Here is a 25,892-nt window from a genome sequence, read left to right as displayed (position 1 = left end):
ACATAACATGGGTAATTATATTATCATCTCGAAAATAATCTCCAACCATGATCCCTTTTTACTAAAAATGGATCATGGTTGGATATTATTTTCTACACCAGTTCCAAAAGCGAATAATAATACCAAAACATAAAGCATGTGAGAATACATTTCTCGACAAGAAAATAAACACATTCTCAACAATCTAGCAAGTTTTTTTTTTTTAGGCTACGTACAAAATTTGCGCTCCCGTTTTAAAATGTCCCGGCAATGTGAAAGCATTCAGTTTAACGTTACAGTTTCAACGCCAATTGATAAACCGGGATAACACAAAAAAAAGGTTTTAGGAGGTTCTTCCAAGGGAACCTACATTTCGATGATTTGTGTCCTTAGCAGCACCCCCATCAGGTAAAAAAAAGACACGCATGTTCAATGTCGAGACCAGCTACCTGCTGTGAGGGTAAATCCTCGTCATCCAGAAAGGATGCCAAGTTTTGAAACACAAACAGTTTTCTTTCGATTAATCTTTCTACAACTGCAACTCGTATCGAAATTGAACGTGCGTCTTTCTCTGAACTGAGGGTGGCGGTGTTGAGCCGAGGCGCTCTCGGAAGACCCGAAGCGTTCACAGCGGTACACCAAAAATATACTGGTCTGCACAGAGCAGGGAACTCACCGTCCATACTTCACTAGAAAAAAGTCGAAAGTCGTTTTGCACAATATCTCTCTTTTTCAACAAAAGCTGCTCTCTCTCGACTACACGCAATGTCAAATGTTTTTTATCTGCACAACACAATATATCGCAAAGGAAACAAATTGTGACGTCATATTTGTAAATGCATAATTCTAAATGAATGTTGATTGGTTGCTATGAGTGTTATTACGAACCTTTTAGTCACGTGACAAGAAAAATACCATCAATAGAATAAACTGCCAACTGATAAACAAAAAGGCCCCTGGCACGAATATCATCACGTAGTGAGAATGTCTCCCAACCGTCTCTGATGGAGTGAGTGAATGTGTTCTGTAATATACATGTTGTATATCCAACGAAGTCTTGGAGACATTGGGAAGTTTGTAATAACATGCTGTAACGGGAAGGCACTTGTAGGGGGACTGTATTGTAATAACACATATGAAAACAGAAGAATCCTCTCTAGGCAATAAGGTTCTTATCCTTGCTTTAATAAAAAAAAACACATTAGGATCCCTATCAGGGCCGCTAACCGGCTTACCAAAAGGTATATTACAGACAATCTTCCACTCTCCTGTCTTTCCTCTGCAACCACACAAATTTGCTATACATCTGAAGGCTACTAATCTCACGTCCAAGTCGTTAATTTGTATCCAACTGGCAGAGGCATACGGTCAGGGAAAATCAAACAGAATGGGCTCTATCTATCTATCTATCTATCTATCCTGGATGCATTATCCGTCTATTATATCTACGTATGGGTGGATCACTTATTCGCCACTAGATGGAGCCGGAGGGCAGGCATGGTAATCCTCTCCTTCCATGAACTATTCTAAATTATTCAATTAATTCCCCACCATACATTACAAATATTTATTGCTGTTAAACCACAGTATTGGTTAAAAGCTGTGAATAAACCCCTTATTTGACTAGTACACAGAGATGTAGTTCAAGGTTGCAGTACCAAAGGCAATATTTCGTGGACTCAAATGTCAAATTGGGGCAGATACCCGGACTACGGCGTCTGTGGGGAGACAGAAAGTATCCATGCAGGCTATTGGCAGTGCGCTGACGGGGCGGAGCGAGTGCTTGAGCAAAATACAAAAATCAAGTGTCCGACATCTCTGGTTCCGAGTCACGATTAGTTTGCATGCAAGGACTGACTGGATAGTGGAAGGATCGAATTTAGGTTGAGATAGTTTTTTGGAAAGAACCCCGTGCAGTCACAATAACCACCGAGGTACGTGTGTCAAACCAGGCAAAATAATGTCCTATTATGATTATGGAGTTGTATGAGTGCTTATGCTAAATGTAAGCTGCAGATATGACCAGCCTGAGTTCACAGCGTTTTAACTCCAACACAATCCTGTGAATGTATGTAGGCCTATTGCTTTTTCTGGTTAAATATAGCTGTCCTGCACCATAACACTTTAACATGTTGACCTCGCTTGCAGCCCTTCTTCGCTTTCATTTTCGATAAACAACAAGTTATAGATTGTGTCTCTACTCTCTGCTCTCTACCAAAGGTTTTTGTTCGGAACATTACAGGTTGAAGGTCAGGAAGTGTTGGCTTACAATTGCATGAAATGTATCCTTCAACGATGAAAAGAACGGCATGTCCCATCTGTATTCTCCCTCTCAAATTTTTTCTATTTGAAACCCACCAATTTCGAGTTATATCATTCAGAGCTTGATCTACGACTTAGATTTATCCTACTTTATATCAGCTCTTCATCAGTGGCCCATACACCCTGTAGTGTGTGTGTGTGTGTGTGTGTGTGTGTGTGTGTGTGTGTGTGTGTGTGTGTGTGTGTGTGTGTGTGTGTGTGTGTGTGTGTGTGTGTGTGTGTGTGTGTGTGTGTGTGTATATATATATCTTTATGTTTTAACATTATTTGTGTTTGTGCCTGAATTAAGGTTTAAGCATGTTCGATTTGCATTGCAGTTGTGTCGTTTATGTTTGCATAAAATAATAACTGCAAGACAAAAATTAATGACATTAAAAAATAGTATTTATAACTGTCAACATGTAATTGTCATTCAATATGCATTTTATAACCGTCGGAAACGGCATGTGTTTCAGCTTGGATCCGGCTTTTCACTCATTTAGGAATAGCGTTCCCTGTCGAGTCAAGATGGCTGAAACTGAGGGGAAGTTCGACTTCGCTATTGACCGGGGTGGCACCTTCACCGATGTGTTCGCCAGGCTTCCAGATGGTAGCGAGCGGGTCCTCAAACTTCTGTCTCGGGACCCCCAGAACTACAAGGACGCTCCCACAGAGGGGATTCGCAGAGTATTGGAGGAGGTGAGCTGAACGAGAAGCGGTACTAAGTATGTGTGTGTGAGTAGTGGAAATGGCTTTGGTTGGGCCCTCTTGGCAGTGATGCCTGTTTGTCAGAGCCGTGAATAACCTGTAAACCACAAGGACATACGCATGGTGTGTGTGTGTGTGTGTGTGTGTGTGTGTGTGTGTGTGTGTGTGTGTGTGTGTGTGTGTGTGTGTGTGTGTGTGTGTGTGTGTGTGTGTGTGTGTGTGTGTGTGTGTGTGTGTGTCCCTGTCTGTCTGTCTATTGAACCTTTTTAAAATGTGCTTGCATGCTTAAACCTGAATGCATATATTTTATAATTGTCGCTTCCCAATTTGACTGTTGCCATACTTTTTACCGTTTTTGTTGTTGCTGTTTTGGTGTCTGTTTGGACAGGAAACTGGCAAGCTTTTCCCACGGGAGCAGCCGGTGGACACCTCTCTGATTGGCTGGATCAGAATGGGCACCACAGTGGCGACCAATGCGCTGCTGGAAAGAGAAGGAGAAAGGACCGCCCTTCTGGTCACGAAGGGGTTTAAGGATCTGCTGCACATCGGCACACAGGCCAGGCCCAAGCTCTTTGATCTGGTTAGCAGTAACTGGTTTTATTTCCCTCTTAGTCAAGTCTTCAGAAGGAAGCTCTCAAGCAATCCATACACATCATCATCGATTGCTACAGACTTTTTATCAGTACTGATAAATATGGTTATGCCACTGTGTTGTGTTAGGAAACACGACACTGTGTTGAAACTCTTTTGACAGTCAATCATTCACTTCATAATCTTATGATTTATTATGAAAATCACTTCCATGGTACACCATCATAGATAATTCATGGTTGGGTTACTACCGATCTGGGACAGGGCCAATGATTATCAGCAGCAAATTGTGTAATAAAGTAATGTTAAGATTACATAACAGACGCAGCCAAAAAACCATACTTAGTTATTTCCCTTTTTTATTATGCCTCAGTAATGTAGTACTATGAGCTTAGCATTGGGGTTGACCATTATTTAGGTTTACATACTGACTCAAACCAAAGGAATGCAGGGTTTGGACTGTTCTCTAAGTAGGCATGCTGGTGTGGTCCAATAGCTAATGTGTTGAAGAGAGTGCGGCTGGAGTTTGCTCCCGAGACCGGTTTTCCATTCGTGGATTCTGTGCTCACTTATAAATCCTGGTCTCAGCTGTTAATGTCTGTAAATTATATATTGTCTACGCGGCTAAAGCTGACCCCCTGTGCGAAACATGTACAAATTACACTGAACTCCCCCAAAGTCATCCTGACCATATCGCTTCAGCTCTTATCTAATCTTAAAAGGGTCAACTGTTATACTTTTCTACGTTTGTCAGAGCAAAAGATACCGTCCACTATACAGAGGTTAAACACATAGTTGTTTTTTTACAAGACAACTTTAAAGAAATATACAGCCTTAATCTATTCTTAGAATACCCGCTTACACTTTTCTGGTCATGTGTGTGTGTGTGTGTACTTTTAAGCCGCATTTCCTAAAACTTAAACAGCGCTTAACGTTCTCAGGGGGATGTGAATGTAAGCATGCAAACAGTGCGGGGCCGCTTTGAACCTGTGTTTTAAACATGACACCACAGGAGATGTCCATGCCTGACGTGCTCTACGAGGAGGTCATCGAGGTCGACGAGAGAGTCGTCCTCAAACAGGAGGGCTGCCTGCTCCCTAGGAAAGACCCGAAACGTACCGTCAAAGGTATGTCATAAGTACCTGGGCTTAGCTGGCTCTGACCGGAAGACATTCGTACTAGAGCCCAAACTATTTATTTGTTGGCTAATTTTAGCCAATGTGTAAAGGCCAATATTTGCCTATCAGAGATATATCGATTTTGGCGTATCTCTTTACAGATATGAAAGGAATGTTGTGAATTTATTAACACAATCACCGCTTTATAAATCCTCTAAAACCTCTCAACAGAGCACATCCGTAAAAACACTCCCAACACTAACTGTTTTACATCATGTTCTTTGTGGAGATTAAAGGTTGAGGTATCCATATTTTGAATATCGGACGATCTATTGATATCGGTATCAGCATCGGCCTCTAATATCCAGTATCGGTCGGGCTCTATTGTATGCCTTAGTGGGTGGCGCTCACTGTGTTCTCTGTGGTGCGTTCTCTTCAGGCAGCACAGGGGATTCTCTGGAGGTGTGGAGAGAGCTGGATCTGAAGAGCGTTGAAAAGGACTTGAAGGGAGTTCTGTCTCGTGGTATCACCAGCCTGGCCGTCCTCCTGTTGCACTCATATACGTCAGTAGTATGACTTGTATCCAACTTAAACTTTGCAATGTATATAAACATTGAAAAATGTACTTTCTTCCCGGCGTCTGACTCCTGGGCGCTGTATCTCACTCTCTCATCCGGTCACTTTCTCTTACAAACAATGTTTGACATGCACTCCTTTCAACTTTTCTCTTATCTACCTTAGAGTCTTATCGATTGTTATTTTGCCAGCGGCTAATTTTATGAGCAATATATTTTCCTTATCATGCTACTGAGTTACTTGAATAACTGTTTCACTCCCTTGCATTCACACTGGTATTTTGAATGTTTTTGTCGATATCTTTTGCTGTAGCATATAATTGTTGAGTGCTGTGTTGAGCTGTGTGTTGAATGGTGAACTGTTTCTCATCATATAGTTCACAGGCAGGATGAGGCTCATGGAAAAATACCTGAACAAAAATACAGTCTGTTCCTTCTCTTAGATTCCCGACCATTGTCATTATCATAACCCTGCTGCGTTTGCTCTCATATAGCACATTCACCTTTCACCTGTTTCACAATGTTTTAAGAAGCTTCAAAGTATGAAAGAGATCTTGGGGCAAGGCGTCAGCTTACCATTGAGATTTGGCTACATTATATAGACAAGTGAAAGGTTGGATACGGGCATGTATAGATAATAGGAAAAGGTGGATGGGGGCAGTGGGAAAGAAAAACGGTACACCCCCCTGCGTCAACACGGTTACATAAGAATCACATGACGGACATGCGTGCACACATCACTCTGAACTGCTTTTTCTTTCTTTCTTTCTTTCTTTCTTTCTTTCTTTCTTTCTTTCTTTCTTTTCTTTCTTTCTTTCTTTCTTTCTTTCTTTTTTCTTTCTTTCTTTCTTTCTTTCTTTCTTTTCTTTCTTTCTTCTTTAACCCTGTCTCCTCCCTCTCTCCCCCACTTCCTCCCTCCTCTCCCCCCCACTCTCTCCTCCCCCTCCCTCCCACTCTCCCCCCCCCACTCCCTACCTCTCCCTCCCCTCCTCCCTCCCTCTCTCCCCCACCAGATGGTCGGCCCATGAGAAGGCGGTGGGGGCGTTGGCGCGGCGCCTGGGCTTCTCGCAGGTGTCCCTGTCCAGCGAGGTCATGCCCATGGTGCGGGCCGTGCCCCGGGGCTACACCGTGTGTGCCGACGCCTACCTCACGCCCAAGATCCGGCAGTACCTCAAGGGCTTCACCTCGGGCTTCAAGGGTGGCCTGAAGGTCAGCTGGAGCTGTGTGTGTGTGTGTGTGTGTGTGTGTGTGTGTGTGTGTGTGTGTGTGTGTGTGTGTGTGTGTGTGTGTGTGTGGGGTGTGTGTGTGTGTGTGTGTGTGTGTGTGTGTGAAATGTCAAACAATGATAAGGTTCATGCTTACACCTGACACTGCCTCCCCTGCTGCTATAATGAACCTGCAATTCAAACGTTAATTTTTTTCTTGTATGTCACGCGTGTGCACTAAGAAGAACCTAAACTATTTACAAATATTGCTGGGAAATATGTACATCATATTGGCCCAAACTGCATTTCAGCATTTTAAAACTTTAAAAGCTTCACACAAGTTAACCTTTGACCCCCCCCCCCCCCCCCCCGGCAGGACGTGGATGTGCTGTTCATGCAGTCCGACGGGGGCCTGACCCCCATGGAGCAGTTCTGCGGCTCGCGGGCCGTGCTGTCGGGCCCCGCGGGGGGCGTGGTGGGGTACGCCATCACCTCGTACAGCCAGACGGAGCAGAAGGCCGTCATCGGGTTCGACATGGGAGGTGGGTAGCACGGGTGACCCTATAATGCTAGCATGTTGCTAATGTTAGTGAAAAAATATTCTGTAACGCTACACAGGAAGCATTGATCTGAAAGCAGTAGCGCCAAGATTGTTTATTGGCCATGTGCCACCGCGACCACTGGCATACCATGGCATATGCCGTTCAGGAACGGTAACTGCCATTCCTGAACGGCATGTGCCTTTCAGGAACGGCAACTGCAATTCAGGAAAGGTAACTGCCGTTCAGGTGGAACGGCATATGCCGTGCCACAGGCCAATAAACGATCTCGGCGTCTCTTTCTGAAAGTGTGAAATCTAAAGGTGTCCGTGCCACATAAAAAATACAGATTGTGTGGTTGTATAATTTATACGATTTTTGTAAAAAAAAAAAGGTGCATATTCATATTCACATGTTCAAACAATTATTGAAAGAGGCTGTTATTGTGCAACCACATTTGACGTTCCATTTTTCTTTGCTTGTTCTATACATAATTTGACTGTGAACAAAGTGAATATGTCAACACACCTTGTCGTGGCCTGGGTTCAATCCCACATGCAGTCCTCTGCGACATATCATCCCCTGTCTCTTTTATCCCACTTTCCCCTCTGTCTTTATTGTCTCAAAAGCAAAAGCACATTTAAAAAAAAACATCAACCAAATCCCAACATGAAAAAACAACTATAAGTTTAATTCCTTCTCTTTCATCCGACTTTCCACTCCTTCCTCACCATCCTGCTCATGATTTCAAACAAGTCAAATGAGCATTCATGGGGCGCATTAAAACCAGGCAGAACCAGGTCCGCCCTACCCCAGTATAAACCCCCTTCATGGTGGCCCCTCCAGGAACGTCCACGGACGTGAGTCGCTACGCGGGGCAGTACGAGCACGTGTTCGAGGCCACCACGGCGGGCGTGACGCTGCAGGCGCCCCAGCTGGACATCAACACGGTGGCGGCCGGTGGTGGATCCCGCCTCTTCTTCAGGTCAGCCGCTGAACGCCGGGGCGAGGTGCTCTGACACGGAGCCAACCCTATCCTGAGAAGCACGTCCTTATGGCATCATATCCCGTCGCACACGTTTCTGTTTGTGGTGACGTAGTATAGTAATATGGTGATCGTTTTTAATTTTTTTAATAGTTGTGGATTCTGACATTTACAATTATGTTTATGTAATTCACATTGGATGCATGTTTAATTGCAAAATAACAAAGGGTGAGCGAAAGAATGAAGGAATATACTACCTCAAGGTTTAAAGGGCTTTATATTTGCATGGGAAATGAAAAGTTAAAACAATGCTAAAATACAAAAATGGAATTCTATCTCTAAGTTGTTAAAACAATCTCTCTCTCTCAGGTCGGGGATGTTTGTGGTGGGGCCAGAGTCTGCAGGGGCACATCCTGGGCCCTCCTGCTACAGAAAGGGTAACCTTTGACCTTTTATCTCACTTTCCCTGGTTCTTCATTCAACCTAGTCTCCCTCCCTCCCTCCCTCCCTGTTCAGCTCTTGTCTCCTTTTTAGATCAGTCAAGCTTTCACAGTCATACACATTCCTCTGCTTGGAAGTTCTCCAGACTAAAATCATTCTGCATAATGCATCCATCGTTGTCCACAAATTTGTTTGATTTGTTTAAGTGTTATGTTGCATCCTTTATATTATCCTTCACGCTTAAGGGTTATGAAAATATACCTTGTTGACCTTAATACCTTTTGTATACAAAATGAACATTGTGAATTATTATTCAGAAGAATCTGGCTCTTGCATCATCTATCGTTTCACTGTCTGTTTGCCTTCCATTTCATCGCAGAGTTGTACAGTAAAACACAGACTGAACTATTAATGTAACCAGTACTGGGAAAAGCTGGTCCAGCTCCCAGTTACCGGTACTGGGATAGCTTTTCCCAGTACAGCTAACATTGATAGCTTCTAAAGAGTCTAAATGCCCTCTTGTGCTTCTCCCAGGCGGTCCTTTAACCGTGACGGACGCTAATCTGGTGCTGGGCCGTCTGATGCCAAGCTTCTTCCCCCGGATCTTCGGCCCGGGGGAGGATCAGCCTCTGTCCCTGGAGGAGTCCCTCAAGCACTTCCGCAGCCTGGCCAAGGACATCAACCACTTCCTGTCTTCCAGCCAATCACAGGTGTCCTAGCTTTTTCTTTGTTTCTTCCACAATGGATTTTTTTGCCCTTGTGTACTAATCACATGGGCAGAATATGAAGACTCGAGAATAATCTCATCTAGGGAATATTTCTCTATAAACTGTTTTATTCTGACCCTCCCACTAAAACGATAGCTATATATATATATATTTTTTTCTCTGAAGCACTTTGAGATTCTTGAATATAAAGTGCATTATAAATAAAATTTATTATTATTATTATTATATATATAACTGAAGCTACAACTGTAACGACTAGAGGCTGCTAATGAGAACACTTCCAAAGTGAAGGTTTAAATAAACATGTTTATGCTTTATTACTTAACATCTGTCATTTATTTAATGACCAAATGTCTTGTAATATAATTTGTTATAATGTCCCATTACAGTCCAATGGCAGTGAGAGCGGCAAGAGAAAGTGTCCAGATAGCAAGTCTGTGATGACGGTGGAGGAGGTCGCCATGGGATTCATCCGAGTGGCTAATGAGGCGATGTGCCGGCCAATCAGAGCCCTGACCCAGGTAGCGTGGGCGTTTATTTTATATGCTTTATAGTCGAGAAAATGTTCATTGAGATTGTCGAATCAAAAATGTCACTTTGTATATTGAAGCCTGTGTCTTTGCTTTCATTTTGAATGTATTTATTTGCATGATAATATAACATTGACTGAATGACATGTGACTCTCCCATCACAGGCCAAAGGTCACGACACATCCCAGCATGTCCTGGCTTGTTTCGGAGGTGCGGGCGGGCAGCACGCATGTGCCATCGCCAGAGCCCTCGGCATGAAGTCAGTCTTCATACACAAGTAAGGCCCGAGGCATGTTTGTGTATTTGTGTGTGGAAACTGTTACATAAAAGAGACAGTTTCCTGGGAAAAGAAACGACTAAACGACTGAAAAAATAATGACACTCAAAACCAAACTTCAAGCGCTCAAACTCTGTTGTCTGATTCCATTCATCAATAAACACAAAGCCTGCATTTTCGTCCTCAGAATAAACCTGAACTGAAGAACAATACAATGAAAAGGGATGTTTTACACATATAAACAAACCATTTTCTATGTATTCTTTAGTTCTGTGCAGAAAATCAGGGGCCAAGTTTTTATTTCTGGGATATCGTTTACCCTGTACAAATCGTAACACTCCAAATCGACTGGCTCCCCAAAGCGAGGTCTACCATGTCTCTGATCCCTCCCCCCCCGTGTGTCACAGGTACAGCGGAGTGCTCTCTGCCTACGGCCTGGCCCTAGCCGACGTGGTGGAGGAGGTGCAGGAGCCCTGCTCGCTGCAGTACAGCCAGGCCTCCTACAAGGAGCTGGACCGCAGGGTGGATGAGCTCACCCGGCGCTGCAGAGACACACTCGGCGCACGGAGCTTCAGCAGGTCAGCCTCCACGTGGTTTATGGGAAACACCCGCATGTGCCCGTATACGTGAAGGGATGTGTACGATACGCATGATGGAGGTCAAAACAAACATTCAGCCGCAGGTTGTGGGAGAATGCAATGCATTGATTTACAGTTTTAATGCTACCTTTATCCTTATATTTCGAGATTTATAAAGTAAAATAAATTAGTTAAAAGTGAAAAAAAATATTAAGCACAAAAGGAAATGAAAGCAATTCAATTGTGAAATATCTTTGAAATGTATGTATTTATTGTGACGTGAATTGTATTCACTTTGTACTTCTCGATGGCTTTGATAGTAGATTTACACTCCCATAGTCTTGAGTTGAAGGGGCCGTTGTTCTCTCCTCCTCTGCAGTGGTCAGATCAACATGGAGGTGTTCCTTCACCTTCGCTACCAGGGAACAGACTGCGCACTTATGGTGTCCGCCGACGGTTACCCTGGCAACGCCCAGTCCTGTCGCTCGGGAGACTTCCGCAGCGGGTTCACCAAGCGGTAGTTTAGTTTGTTCATATGTTGTGTTTCATGTTTGGAGGAATTTGTGTTTTGTGAGACAAACTATTTAAATATCCGAGATGAATAAAGACAATAAACTTGTGGTGAGGGTGGGGGAGGGAATCGAACGCTGTACCTTTTGGCTAGGAATCAAACACTTTCGCCGCAACACAATCTTTCACTTCTTTCACTTTTCCTAATGTGACTAAACCGTCGCACCTGGTCTCTCCCTCTCTGTTTTTCTTCTCTGTCTCTGGCTCTCTGCAGCTATCTGAAGGAGTTTGGCTTCACCATCCCGGACCGAGCAATCATGGTTGACGACATCAGAGTGAGGGGTTCTGGGAAATCAGGCATCCAATCGGTCGTCAAGGCCAAGACGGGCGACGGAAAGGCGAAGCCCGTCACGGTACATGAACACACACAAAACGTTCATTCACAAAAATATATGCATTCACAAATTAGTAAATGATATCAATTATTGAAGAAAAATGTCAACATATTAGGAGAAATGATCAGGAGGATATTTCAAGACAAGAACGTCAGAATACAGCTGCTTTAACCATAGTACCTTGATAAATAGATGTATTTGCTATGCATTTACTAATCTATTCACTTAACAAAACGTGTGTTTTTGTGTCCAATCAGACGGCCAAGTGCTACTTTGAGGGCGGTTACCTGGACACCAGCGTGTATCTGTGGGAGGAGCTACCGTGCAGCCACACTATCCAGGGACCAGCCATCATCATTGACAAGAACAGGTAGGTTCTTGTCAATGATGTCACCGTGGTTCAGCTGGGAGCCATCGGGGACGACTGTCTCTGTCAGGGCTTTCAGTCAACAGGGTTTCAGAATCACTGAAAATAATGGGTGATATGTGATAGCCAATGTGTTGTGTAATATGTTTGTAGCATAGTTATTCATAATTGTGTGTGTGTGTGTGTGTGTGTGTGCGTGTGTGTGCGTGCGTGTGTGCTCCAGCACCATCCTGGTGGAACCCTGCTGCGAGGCCCAGCTGACCGAGGGGGGGGACGTGTGTGTAACGGTGGGCTCGGACCCCCACTGTGCCCTGGGAACCGAGCTGAACACGGTGCAGCTCTCCATCTTCTCCCACCGCTTCATGAGCATCGCTGGTGAGCCAGGGGGGAGGAAGGAGAACAGTCCCAGTGGATGGGTCGGTTGACTCCAAGCCAAAAGGTTCTGGGTTTCAATCCCACCCTCCATAGTCTACATCAGGGATGGGCAACTGGCGGCCCGCGGCCCGAATGCGGCCCGCATCCTCACTCAGTGCGGCCCGCATCCTCACTCAGTCAGGCCCGCACATAATAAAAAAAATAAAATAATGATAATAATTGATCGAGTTACAGAAAACTCGGTCAAGAAAGATGAGAAGAATTCTCATCTTGTATGTTGGTTCAACATACCGTACATAGGTTATGATTCTGGATGATTTTTTAGGTAGTGGCCATCCCCAAAATGCACCAGAATACAGGAAATCATATCTACCAAATTCAAAATTGTGTAGCTTCTCTCAGCTCACGTTTAGTTGAAGTGTGCAGTCATGCCCTCCGATGGTTATGATGAAAAATGTGGCCCTCTTTATCATGAAAGTTGCCCATCCCTGGTCTACATGTAGTCCTCCCTGAGCAATAGAACCTAGCCCCTTACCTGCTCATTAACTTATGTATTCAAGATTCAAAGATTCAATGGTTTTTATTTTATTTGTCGCAAACTCATACAGGATGTACAGTGAAATGTTTGTGTGACACACTCTGTATGTCTGTGCTTAAAATATAAATATATAATATAATAGAATAAAATACAACATGAGTTTTAACAGAAATATAATAATAAATATATTATGAATGGATCTCGAATTCACTGTAAGTTGCTCTGGATAAAAATGTCTGCCAAGGGACCGAATAGTATACTACTTGAAGATTGAAAAATGAGCCTTGTGGCTAAGTTCGCTGAATCTCCTCCGGTGACGAGCGCTCCGTGTCCGCAGAGCAAATGGGCCGGGTCCTCCAGAGGACCTCCATCTCCACCAACATCAAGGAGCGCCTGGACTTCTCCTGCGCCGTGTTCGGGCCTGACGGGGGTCTGGTGTCCAACGCCCCCCACATCCCCGTGCACCTGGGGGCCATGCAGGAGACGGTGCAGTACCAGGTGTGTGTGTGTGTGTGTGTGTGTGTGTGTGTGTGTGTGTGTGTGTGTGTGTGTGTGTGTGTGTGTGTGTGTGTGTGTGTGTGTGTGTGTGTGTGTGTGTGTGTGTGTGTGTGTGTCCCACTGTGGACCTCCAAGCTAAGAATATTTGCAAGATACTCTGGATAAAATAAAAAGAACGATTGACCGATATGATTCCATTTCACGTGTTGCGTGTCCGTGTATGGCCCTGAAACCCAGGAAAGTAACGTCTCTCTGGATCCACAGATCCGAGCGCTGGGGGATAACCTTAAAGAAGGAGATGTGATCCTGAGTAACAACCCCTGTGCCGGGGGCAGCCATCTTCCCGACCTCACCGTCATCACCCCAGTCAGTACCTCGCTCCACCACATGTTTATTTGTTCTCTCTGTCGGTTGTTCCTTTGTTTGGCTGCCATTTTTTTTTTTTTTTTTTTTTTACTGCTTACATTTTCATTCACTTACTTCCCTCTCTTTTCTCCCCTACTCCACCCCAGGTGTTTAGGAGAGGTGTGAGCGGGCCGGTGTTCTTTGTGGCCAGCAGGGGGCACCACGCCGACATCGGAGGCATCACCCCAGGCTCCATGCCCCCCAACTCCACCTCCCTGCAGCAGGAAGGAGCCGTCTTCACCTCCTTCAAACTGGTCACCGGGGGGGTCTTCCAAGAGGAGGGTGAGGGAGAGAGAGAGAGGGCGGGGGAGAGAGATAGTGAAGTGACTGGAAGAAGAAAAACATTTTAGGGGGACTTTGTTGTTAGAGAAACACATCATGAAATTAGTAATAATAATAATAATAATAATAATATGTATAAAGTGTTAGGTTACTCAAAGTTATACTTTGGGGAGAACATGGGATGGCAAGGTTGAAAAAACACAGGAAAAGTTCTGCATGTTCCAACGTCAATACAATGATTCAAAAAGTTTTTGTCTCTTTTAGGCATTGAGGAATACAGATACTTCTATTTTTCATTGGTGGAGTTCCAGGAACTTCTGGCATTTATCAGGAATGTCTCCAAAACACTCCTCATTCCAACAACCAGATACAGGACCAAAACATGGATTCTTGATACTCTTTGACATGCCCTTCCTTTATTCCCATCCTGTTTTTGTGTTTTTTCCCCACCAGCCGTGACGGAGGCGCTCATGGCTCCAGCCAAGTACCCAGACTGCTCTGGGACACGTAATCTCCATGACAACCTGTCGGATCTGCGCGCTCAGGTGGCGGCCAATCAGAGAGGCAGCCAGCTGGTGGCCGAGTTGATTGACGGCTACGGGCTGGCTGTGGTTCAGGCCTACATGGGCTACATCCAGGTAGGGTGATCGGCTACAGTCCCAAGAACGCAGACAGACAGGCAGGCAGACAGGCAGACAGACAGGCAGGCAGGCAGGCAGACAGACAGACAGACAGACAGACAGACAGACAGACAGACAGGCAGGCAGACAGGCAGACAGACAGACAGACAGACAGACAGACAGACAGACAGACAGACAGACAGACAGACAGACAGACAGACAGACAGACAGACAGACAGACAGACAGACAGACAGACAGACAGACAGACAGACAGACAGACAGACGACAGACAGACAGACAGACAGACAGACAGACAGACAGACAGACAGACAGACAGACAGACAGACAGACAGACAGACAGACAGACAGACAGACGTCTTAAAGGATCAGTAGCTGTACTGCCATGTCACAATTTCAACAGAATTATGTGCCATAGAACACTAGAACCCAGAGCATAGACAGCTGTATATGTGTGCACATTGTATTTACCTACACAAAAGTAATTTAAACTTGTGTGTGTGTGTGTGTGTGTGTGTGTGTGTGTGTGTGTGTGTGTGTGTGTGTGTGTGTGTGTGTGTGTGTGTGTGTGTGTGTGTGTGTGTGTGTGTGTGTGCAGAGTAACGCTGAGCTGGCGGTCAGAGACATGCTGAAGGAGTTTGCGCTGAAGAGGCGGCAGCAGACGGGCCGCCTGGAGGTGGAGGCGGAGGACTTCATGGACGACGGGACGCCCATCAGGCTGCGGGTCAAGATCAACGAGGAAGAGGTGACTGAGGGTTGCCGAGGGTTTAGTCTCTGCCTTTGGATTTGTTCTACTATCCATGGTTCTACGTTCTTTGGTCTCTTCGGGGCCAGAAAGACGGCTTGATATCATGCCATAGCTCGCTGGCGAATAGAAGAAATTTAGAGTTATTCTTCCATTAACGTTTAAAGAATATTTGGGGCAAATTGACTTTTATCATGAATATAATTATAAGATTATAACTTGGATACGATATCATCCGTAGGTAGATATAGCCTGGCTAACGCCAGACCTCATCTCAATCTACATTGAGATGAGGTCTGGGAACCACACATTCATTTTCTCGTATTTCAGGCGTTGTTCACGATTGCCCGGAGCCGTTTATTGGGCGCTACGAATGTCTGTCATCTGAGTCTGTACATAGCTCATAGCCGATCGTATCAATTATACCAGATGACGTATGTAGAGTGACAGAAATTCGATGAGGAAGAAGACGATGGGTGTGTCTAATAGACGTCGTCATCGTCTTGCCGTCCCTCCCCGTTCTGTGATTGGTTCGCTATCTCAGGCGAAATTCGGATCCATGGAATCTTGGCTGCTTAGCAGCGCGAAATGAAATCGCGCGCAAGGCAGCATGGGTTTACTAGGCTAGGGTAGATATGTACCGAACCGGAATTTGAATTATAATGCTTGATTTCATAATTCCTTCTATATCCTTTATCCCCGACTTTATCCCCGTATTCCAGACATACCGCTGATGTTCACTTTAGTGATAAATCTCCATGGTCTACTTTCAATGTTTCACTCTCAACCTTGTTTATAAACCGCTCCCCCCACCTGCAGGGCAGTGCCGTGTTTGACTTCACGGGCACCGGGACCGAGGTGTGGGGGAACTGCAACGCCCCTCGCGCCATCACCCTCTCGGCCCTCATCTACTGCCTGCGCTGCATGGTGGGCCAGGACATCCCCCTCAATCAGGTAGGCCCATCTTCATCTTCATCTTCCTCTTCATCCTCGTTTCTCCCCCTTTGCCCTGCCTCTTCATCTTCTAACTGTTCTTCTTTCCACCTCTTCGTCCTCATCCTTCTCCTCCTACTCCTCATCATCTTCTTAGTTTTCGTCATCTTCATCCTCCTCCTCCACATTCACCTCAGCTCTTCTGGACTTTATTCTTTTATTTCCCCAGAGTTGGCGATGCTTTGAAAATAATTGGCAAGGGCCTCTGAGTGACAAGGTGGTTGAGCATAACCTAGCTTCATTCACCGTGTCGGTTATTATATCGTCTTTCGAGTCCTTCTGCTATGTCTTTTCCATTGCGGGGAGAATTGCATGTTTTTAAACAAGGATCGAAATAATTGGGCGCCCTTTTGAGATTCCAGTCCTCCCATTAATGTGGTCTGTTTCAAGAAACTCTTCGTGTAGTGAGTGCTACATTGGTGTTCACTGTTTAAGCAGCCTCTTGTGCTGTTTGCTTGCTGACATTTTCGACAAGATGTAGGAGTCATCAAACGGTAGTCAAAATGTAAAATAATGTAGTTTGAATCGTCCACCAATGGTGTGTGTGTGTGTGTGTGTGTGTGTGTGTGTGTGTGTGTGTGTGTGTGTGTGTGTGTGTGTGTGTGTGTGGGTGTGTGTGTGTGTGTGTGTGTGTGTGTGTGTGTGTGTGCGCGCAAGATGAAAGGATTACAACAAAGGCTGTAGGGACATACTTCAGACACAGTTCAACTGTATCCTCCTTCTCCTCTTCCTCCCCGGCTGCAGGGCTGCCTGACACCCATCAGCGTGGTCATCCCGCCCGGGTCCATCCTTCAGCCTTCCCAGAATGCAGCTGTGGTGGGGGGGAACGTCCTAACGTCGCAGCGAGTCGTCGACGTCATCTTCCGAGCGTTCGAGGTCTGCGCCGCCTCGCAGGTGAGCGCCATGGCAACGCCTGGATTAAGATCGACCTGTGTGTGTGTGTGTGTGTGTGTGTGTGTGTGTGTGTGTGTGTGTGTGTGTGTGTGTGTGTGTGTGTGTGTGTGTGTGTGTGTGTGTGTGTGTGGATCCCTCTCACACCCCTACTATAAGTCTCTCCTCTCTGTCTCCATCAAGGGCTGCATGAACAACATCTCTTTCGGCAACGAGACGAGTGGTTACTACGAGACGGTTGCCGGGGGCGCGGGGGCGGGGCCCAGCTGGCATGGGCGGAGCGGGGTCCACAGTCACATGACCAACACTAGGATCACCGACCCCGAGATTTTAGAGAAGAGGTGGGCCGGCGATGTCCCTTCATTTGTAAAAATGTTTAGTTGGAAAAAAATCCATGTCCATTTAGAATTTTTTTAAATATATATATATATATATATATATATATATATATATGTCTGTTTAGTCAGTTCTGTTTAGTTCAACCTGTACATTTATACATTTATGGCATTTGAATTTGTAAACCATAGAAATTGAAATTCATATCATTGTACTTATTGGAAGTCGCTTTGGATAAAAGCGTCTGCTAAATGCCCTCAATGTAAAATGTCAATGTACATAATATCCCCCAACATATTTTTTTCAAATTCCAAACATTTTCATCCCCATTTCTTCCAACCATGTTGTCCCCGCCTGCTCCCGTGCCCAGGTACCCGGTGGTGTTGGAGCAGTTCTCCCTGCGCTCCGGTTCGGGCGGAGCAGGGAAGTACAGCGGTGGGGAGGGGGTGATCCGCAAGCTGCTCTTCAGGGAGAAGGTGGTGCTGTCGGTGCTGACGGAGAGACGCTCCACCCGGCCGTACGGCATCATGGGTAACCATCTCCTAGCTCCACCAAAACAACAAAAATCACTGAGCTCTTCATTCAGTCCTACGTTGATCTCACCTGAATGTCTGTGTTTTGTTTAAAATGCAAACCGCTGTCCCCAATTTCGCTTCAAAAGGTTAGGAGTTTTTATGAGTATATTCCTCCTCCTCTTCATCTTCCTCCTTCTTGTTCTTTTTTTCTTCTTCCTCTTCTACTTCTTCCTCTTCCTCTTGCTATACTGGCTAATAACCTAGCAATGCTATATTTACCTGGTTACTAGCTACAACACTTGCTTAACCAGCTAGCTCATAACCTAGCTAACTAAATACTAGCTAGGTGTGTTTTCTACGAACCAACATTTTTTTTATCCAGCTTATTTGCCTTATTTGTAGTGAGTCCTGTATGTGTGCGTTGTGATTGCGTTCCAGGGGGGAAGAGCGCGGCTTCTGGGCTGAACCAGCTGCACAGAGCCGACGGCAGAGTGCTCAACCTGGGGGCCAAAACGTCCGTCGCCCTGGAGCCTGGGGTGAGTCTTCACTCATGACGATATCGAGAAGTCTCCACACCGGTCCACACAGTGAACCGAGGCTGAAAGAATGTGTTCCTAATTTTGACACATTTTAAGTCAAATATGTCTTCACTTTAATGGTTACAAAAGTTTTGTCAGAGTGTAACTCCACTTATCGGGTACGGCACACAGTGTACTGTTCTTGAAGGACGCATCAACTGAGGCCTTGGATTTACCTTAACTCTGTCTCCCCCTACAGGACATGTTCTGCCTATACACGCCTGGAGGAGGGGGGTATGGGGAGGAGGAGGAGGAGGGGGAAGACGGCGCAAAGTCTGAGAGCAAGCGCAGACGCTTGAACAAAACTTTCCCCGAGAGAGGCAGTGTGTTCGAGTATCGCATGGCCCAGGAAGGCGTGTGAAAAGGATGTTTGGATGCTTTTATTTCCATGGATGGGACGATGAAAAGAAAAAGTTAATAGAACCATCATTCCAACCAATGTTCATGTAGAAGTCAGCTACCTCTTACATTTTCCACCACTATTAGAAGAAGAATAGGAATTGTTGTCCACGGTCTAAGATTAGTGCGTTTGCAGTTTTACAGATCTTTGGATTTCATGTAATACCACCAATTTGCATTGCATTGACTTAAATAAGTATGGTGGGATTTGTCTAACAGTACAAACTGGAAATACTTGAAATCGGACTTGTTGGGCCAACTCGATGTAGCAATGATGTTTCATGTCTGTTCTGCAAGATAAGCCTAGTTCTGATATCAGTATTCAAAGGAATTACACATTCAACCTTCACTTCAATCTATCCTGTTGTAAAAGCGGTACAGATTACGGTCGATGATTTAGACTTTGCAGATTTATTCTTAACCCAGAGTATATTTTATAACCAAACAAATAAAACCCACTTCAAATATATGAGTGACTTTTCTTTTTTCTAGTTAGTAAATGAACAGATTCCCTTTTAGATTATGATTCATTATGACTCTTAAAATAAAAGAGCAGCAGAAATGTGACATTGTATTGGCAACTAGAGGGTTTGTAGTAGTCTAAATAATTACTTTCAGAACAAGCTTAATCTAATCAATGCATAATTTCACTTAAAATAGCCCTAACCCTATCTCAGTTTCTCCAAGTGCTTGGGAGTTTTGGTCTAGCCTACAAAACTGGCCGCGCAAATAGTTTTTTTTCCAGTGATTTGAACCTTTCTTCCACCAATATTTTGGACAGGATGTCTAATTCCCTCTGTCTTACAAAGTTATTAATAACCCTGTATCCATCATTTCAAGCTAATATCGCTATGTGTGCCAAAAGCCCAGTTTGAAGCTCAAAACCTTTTTATCTGTCATCTCTAATCATGATATTGATTGGTCGGCAAACCTTATAGCCAGTTCATATAAATTCCTGAGTTTACACTAAAGGCTGGTTTAAAGATAGAGCTCAGCAGGGGTCCATGTGCAGGCATGCATGAGACTTGATTGCATGTGGGGGGGGGGTAGGGTGGGGTGACGGCTCTGGTGAAAGGGTGTCCCCCCCCAACCCATCAGGAATGAGGGGGGATTGGGGGGGGGGGGAGAAGGAGTGCAGGCATGCAAGGGGCAGCTGATAAAGAGATAGGGGTCTTTGCAGCGGACACGGCAGGGGGCTGACGGCTGGGGAACTGGTGATGTAAATCAGCTTTGCGCGCCTGTGTGTGTGTGTGTGTGTGGCCCCCCATGAAAACTCTTTATTTTACTCGTTTATGTTTAACCCATTTTTCTGATTGAAATGGAAGTACAACCATCAGAAGATAATTTGAAGTCTTTATTCATGGAATATTTAAGACTCTTTTAAGACACTTTAAATGTATTCCACCAAATGATAATGTATCATTTTGGAACATTAACATTACAATTTGTGTGCTGTGGCACACAAATTAACTTTTTAAACCCTGAGTGGAACAACTGTAAAACTTTAGGAATATAAATGTACAAACATTCATTGTCAAGTATAAAAAAAAAAAGACAAAAAAAGGGATAGAAAAATAGCAGTACCACCAACAAGTCTTGGCATTGCCTGATATGTGTGCGAGGATTTGAAAGAAAAAGATCAGAACAAACATGGGGGAAAACATGAATACATGAATGGATAAAACATGAATTGTAAACTTGCAGTTTATATCGTCCAAACTAACATAGTCCTTTCCATCGAGAGACTGAGGTAGATATTGTCATTTAATTGTATATAAAGTGTCTCCAATGATTGCGACTTAATTTTTTGGACATGCAAGGCAAAATTTAACCAAAAGAACAACCCTTATATAGTTATCTTTTCCTTCTGCCAAATTTAATAAAACGACTGCTCTTTATGATTTCTCTGTGTGAAAGATCAGAAATTAAACATTCACCCATCGAGGTAGGTTGCAAACAGATGCATTCTCTCATACGAAAATACCCAGATTAAAAACAATAGTGCAAATATCATCCTCAGTGCAAACTGTGGGATGGGTAGAACTCCCGGGGTCTTGCCGGGCTCCCGGCTGTTCTTCAGGCCAATACTGACACGAACAAGTCTTTTGTAATTCACGCTCCTCTCCGGATGACAACACTCCACACAAGGTCTCTTCCCACTCATCACATCGTGTGTCCATAAAACGTCTCTTTGAGTGGCATTGCGTACTACGAGTACGGGGGCCCGTCAGTACTGCGGGTACCTGTTGAGGGGAGGTCCGTTCTGTAGCGTGTACTGACCCAGCGGCGAGTGGTGCGTGTGCGGGTGCGGGTGCGGGTGTGAGCCCTGGCTCGCCGGCACCAGCACGTCAAACACGCTCTTGTTTGGGGGCACCGACTGCAGCATGCTGTCCAGGTCCATGAGGATGGCGGGGGGCTGGATGGAGATGCGGCCGCTGGGCAGGATGGGCCAATAGGTGTGTCCCAGGAAGTGACCGGGCCCCATGGGCGAGGCCCCGTAGCTGTACAGCGGCATCCCCCCGTGCAGAGGGATGAGCGGGCCCCCGTTGAAGCGCATGCTGGGCGGGGCCACCGTGTTGGGGGGGGCGTACTTGGCGTAGGAGGTGGGCAGCTCCCAGGGCGCCGGGGCCCCCTCCCGCCGCGCCGACTTGTGCTGCGGGGGCCGGCAGTCGTCGCAGTCGTCCGAGCCGCCCTCGACCCCCGCTGCCGCCGCCGCCGCCCGCTGCCCGCCCCGGGCCGGCGGCGGGCGCCAGTCCTCCTCGGAGAGGGAGGAGGCGGGGCTGGCCGAGCTGGCCGAGGCGCTGCGCACGGAGGAGGTGTAGCGCGGCCTTGGGGAGGGCCGGAGGTGGAGGTGTTGCTGCTGCGGCTGCGGCTGCTGCGGCTGTTTGGCTTCCCCCCCCCAGCCGTCTCCGCCGTGGGCCCGGCCGTCGGCCTCGCCCGTGCTGGCGGGCCTCAGGCTGTGCAGCAGGGAGTCGATGGCGAAGGAGGAGTCCAGCTTGGGGCGGTACAGGTCCTCCCGCGGGGGAGAGGGGTAGGAGGAGCCGGAGGAGGAGGAGGAGGAGGAGGAGGAGGAGGAGGAGGAGGGCAGGGACGTCACGTGGTTGTCCCGGGGAGGGGGGGGCTCGTCCCAAGGCTTGTGGGTGTGGCTGTGGAGGATGTAGGGGGCCAGGTCCTTGGCGAAGATGGTCTCGTCCTGCCGCGACACGGCCGTGTTCTGCCTCTTGAGGAGCTCCAGGGGCACGCGGCACAGCTCCACGGCCCAGAAGTTGCCCTTTCCCTGGGGCTTCCCGGGGTCCTTCAGCACCTACGCGCGGAGAACGGAGGAGAGGGTGACGTGAGACTCAAGTGAAATACAATCCGGCTTAGCTTCGCACCGAGCAAACACCGCCACAAAGTAAACAAACACACACTTATTTGATGAATGCTTCCGCCCAAACCCCCACCTAACCTCCTTCCCTCTTACAGTGTACCCACAGTATATAAAGCCACAGTGGGTGCGATATAAAAGACACTAACCTTCACAAAGCAGTCGTATGAGGAGAGGTTGTGTCTCACTGAGTCCCGCCATCCCTTGTAGTTTCCTTTGAAGAACGGGAAGAGAGTACTGATCTCCTTCAGGATCTAAACAACAAAAAGGAGAAAATAAATGATTACTCTGTCACTTTTAGAACAACAAAATATGCTTCAAGTATTTGAAAACATAGGCTAACACATACATAAACCCTTATTCTTTTCAGTTAACACTCCTTTTCATTGTAATCTGTGTTGCCTATCATATACAATATAATAGCTACTAAATACAACCAAATGTCCTATACAATGGTTTAATTTAGATTATCTACATTCCTTATCAGAACACAAACCGGTGCCTGGTTTATCTAAGGTACGGTCTTATCAAACTTAATCGGTGTCATTGAAATGTCACCTAGTTGCCGTTCAGTGTCGCCACAGGTGAAAAAAAAGTGATGCGTCGTTCCTCTGTAATAGTTAAACCAAACAAAAAACAACAACAGTCCATAACGAAAACAATATTACATTTTAAATATCTTAAGACTTAATACGATGCGAGTGGCTTTTGGAGCCTCAAATACAGCATGCGTAAAATCATGATCGGAGGGCGCAACTCCAATGCGTAACCGTGCCCACCTTGTCCGGTATTAATGTTTACGCAAACAATGTGCAAATTGTTTGACCTTTACCTCTGATAACGTCAATTTCTTCTCCGGGGAGTTTTGAATCACCATGGAGATCATAGCGAGGTATGAGTATGGAGGCTTCGGATACCGCTGATAGTTCTTCTTCCTACTGCACCCCGAGTTTTTCTCCACGTCAACATCCATCGCTTCACGCCTCGCGTCTGTGACCTCCACCCTGGCTTGAGACGTCAGGTACGGTGGTGATCCAGACAGTAAACAGTTCTCAGGTAGTATAGTTGTATCCATAGTGGCTGTCGCACCGGTAGACCTACGTTGCTCGGGGTTTCCTCCTAACGACTCCAACCGGTGCGCATCTTTTCCAGACGCATCGGACGAACAGTATCCTCTAAAGCCGTGTTTGGGTGACGAAGACCTGCGTCCTACACTGCGGTGTGAAGGGTTATAATTCCTCGTGTACTCGTTCACACTGTGGGAGTCAAGGTGAGGGTCTCGGTGTGTCTGGAGGTAGGGCTGCGCGGTGGGTGCTAAGCCCCTCTGTTCCATCCACTGCTGCTTTGTCATGCTGATCAGCAGCCCGTGGTTGGACGGGTTGGAGGGGAGGGGTGGTGGTGGTCGGACAGGACAACTGAGGGGGGTAGGGCGAGAGAGAGTCGGTCCTTAACTTCTGGCTGGCAGACTACTGGCTCCAAGCGGACTCTATTTGAAGAGCAAACAATTAACAGTTTCATGTAAATCCCGCTGGGTAATCGAGGAGAGAATGGAGCGTTTAGAATGACTGGTCGCCACGGGGGATGGGGGTGGGGGTGGGTGAATGACCGGGGGTACACTGTAAATAAGATTTATGATAAAAAAATCAGCACCACTCCTACATGTTTGCTATTGGGGATTTTATATGGGAGAATTTGAAAAGAGTCAATAAAATAAAAGTTAAATCCAACTGCTTCTGACTTTTATGGCAGAGTTAGGCCTACACATACCAACACAATTATAATAAATGTCAACCAAAACTGTACACATTTGTGTAGAGTGGTATGCATTTGTTGTCCTAACCCATTTAAAAAAAAATAATCAGGTGGAGTAGGCTATATTGCTTTTAAAAAAACCATTAGTCAAACACGTAATCAACACTTTTTCAGAGGTAGCAATATACATTAGGAATGCTAATATACAAAATTGATGTGGGTTTAACATGTATTGATCGGCCCCGAAGCAAAGAATGCAATACCCTTTTACACTAATAAGGACGCATTTAACTCAAAATCATGCCTCTCTTTTGAGTTATCGTCCTAAAGAAACGTTTATTTGTGCGTGTCTTAAAAAATGTCTGGAGATAGGTCTTCTATTATAACCCATAATAAAAAAGAACCACCGTATTAAAGTAGACAGGGCATTACAGCTCAAGCTTGTGTGGCGCCATTAGGAAAGTGTGAATATTCCTATTTAAATATGAGATGTACTCCTAAGTGCCCAGGACAGCGAACATCAGCTGGGGGTGCATTACGCACACCGGGGTCTCCACGCCACTATACAGAACTTCATTCACAGTGAAATAATAAGTTTCGGGAATGCACGTCGTTCTTTGTTCAGGTTAATGTAGTGCTAATGTCCAAACCCTTGCTTCCCAGCAAGATAGTGAAAACAAGTTGGATTAGAATGACTCCCATTGGCAAACCAGAGACAAGTTTCTTCCCAAGAGGTACCGTTTAGCATATTCGGGAAACACATGGGGCAATTAAATAACGTGTAGGCCTATGGCTTGTATACCGACAAGCTTCTACATGTCCTGGTTGGGACTTGATTCATCCGATCAACCGAAGGAGATACATTTGCTAAATGATCAATCTGGGAATTAGCCTCCATCCACATCCCCTAAACAAAGCACTTGACTTCACGCAATCCACATAAACATGCTTCTGTTTAAACTAGTGCAAACAACCCTAAAAGCCTTTGGCATTGAGTTGAAACAAGTGTGTATCATGTCAATAAAAGTGAATGCATCTGTGATTCTATTTTAGCTCGTTTGTTGTTAAGGAACAAACTTGCAGTTAATCAAGTAGCCCACATTTCTTCCTTAAACCAAATTCGATCTTACCATGAACAGGGAGGCCAATGCGGTTAAGATGGGGTTTCACTCCTAACGAATCTGCGTTTGAATAAACGTATGTGTGTTTATACGACGACCTTTGAGGAAGTCTGAACGAACTTGGAAGTGGCCCGCTCCTCCTCCACTCGCAGTTTCGGTAGTGAGTTTAGATATAGGTCATGGTTTCGCCCTCTGTGGTTTACATTTTAGCATCAATCAAAAATACTTTTGGTAGAAATGTGTTAAATGATGTGTGCAAAAAGTGTTCAAATCGGCAAGGTCAATTAAACGTGTTTAAGATGACCTATGATGTTGCATAAACCAAGGTAGGCCAATGATTCTCATGTAAAAATCTGAACACGCCCATTAGATATATCCAGGATTTGTTTCCTTAATATATAGCCTAGGCCATTCCCTTTTAACAACCAACCTAATACACATTCCCATGTTATCTGCAAAGAGAAGGCCAATACACCCCCAGTCGCTGCTTCTGGTTTCAGTGAAGCTCCAAAATATAATTTGCATCTGTGCTATATTGCTCAAGATAAGGGTTTCTGTAGATTATTTGACCAGGCAGACCAACAAGTGCCCCCTCTGTGAAGCCTATATGCATTTGACATTCATATATAT

The 25,892-nt window shown here is 45.5% G+C and overlaps 2 protein-coding genes across 5 annotated transcripts; one reads left to right on the top strand and one right to left on the bottom strand.

Moving 5' to 3' along the window:
• Nucleotides 1–1,766: 1,766 nt before the first annotated feature.
• Nucleotides 1,767–19,524, top strand: oplah (5-oxoprolinase, ATP-hydrolysing). 2 transcript variants are annotated; one of them, XM_056584466.1, is made up of 28 exons: nt 1,767–1,913; nt 2,757–2,979; nt 3,377–3,568; nt 4,592–4,706; nt 5,137–5,260; nt 6,286–6,481; nt 6,854–7,019; nt 7,863–8,001; nt 8,371–8,438; nt 8,977–9,152; nt 9,560–9,691; nt 9,866–9,978; nt 10,386–10,556; nt 10,936–11,073; nt 11,341–11,479; nt 11,719–11,831; nt 12,052–12,203; nt 13,079–13,239; nt 13,504–13,605; nt 13,752–13,926; nt 14,380–14,564; nt 15,164–15,310; nt 16,130–16,264; nt 17,048–17,197; nt 17,378–17,535; nt 17,901–18,061; nt 18,484–18,581; nt 18,823–19,524. In XM_056584466.1, the coding sequence occupies exons 2-28, from the start codon at nt 2,809–2,811 to the stop codon at nt 18,982–18,984; spliced, it is 3,939 nt and encodes a 1,312-aa protein (XP_056440441.1). In that variant the 5' UTR covers nt 1,767–1,913; nt 2,757–2,808; the 3' UTR covers nt 18,985–19,524. The 2 variants fall into 2 exon arrangements, with proteins under 2 accessions (XP_056440441.1, XP_056440442.1); XM_056584467.1 differs by having other exon boundaries at nt 1,773–1,913; nt 2,784–2,979.
• Nucleotides 19,525–20,371: 847 nt separating this feature from the next.
• Nucleotides 20,372–25,727, bottom strand: foxh1 (forkhead box H1). Of its 3 annotated transcripts, none has more exons than XM_056584294.1 (4): nt 25,272–25,727; nt 23,222–23,875; nt 22,539–22,643; nt 20,372–22,326 (listed from the first exon to the last, which is right to left on the bottom strand). In XM_056584294.1, the coding sequence occupies exons 2-4, from the start codon at nt 23,738–23,740 to the stop codon at nt 21,250–21,252; spliced, it is 1,701 nt and encodes a 566-aa protein (XP_056440269.1). In that variant the 5' UTR covers nt 23,741–23,875; nt 25,272–25,727; the 3' UTR covers nt 20,372–21,249. The 3 variants fall into 3 exon arrangements, with proteins under 3 accessions (XP_056440269.1, XP_056440270.1, XP_056440271.1); XM_056584295.1 differs by having other exon boundaries at nt 23,222–23,804; XM_056584296.1 differs by lacking the exon at nt 23,222–23,875.
• Between the last annotated feature and the right edge of the window lie 165 nt (nt 25,728–25,892).

This window comes from Gadus chalcogrammus, chromosome 23 (assembly GCF_026213295.1).
Source record: "Gadus chalcogrammus isolate NIFS_2021 chromosome 23, NIFS_Gcha_1.0, whole genome shotgun sequence".
Classification (NCBI taxonomy): Eukaryota; Metazoa; Chordata; class Actinopteri; order Gadiformes; family Gadidae; genus Gadus; species Gadus chalcogrammus.
The sequence above is the reverse complement of the archived record's forward strand: the minus strand, read 5'-3'. Positions and strand labels throughout refer to the sequence as shown.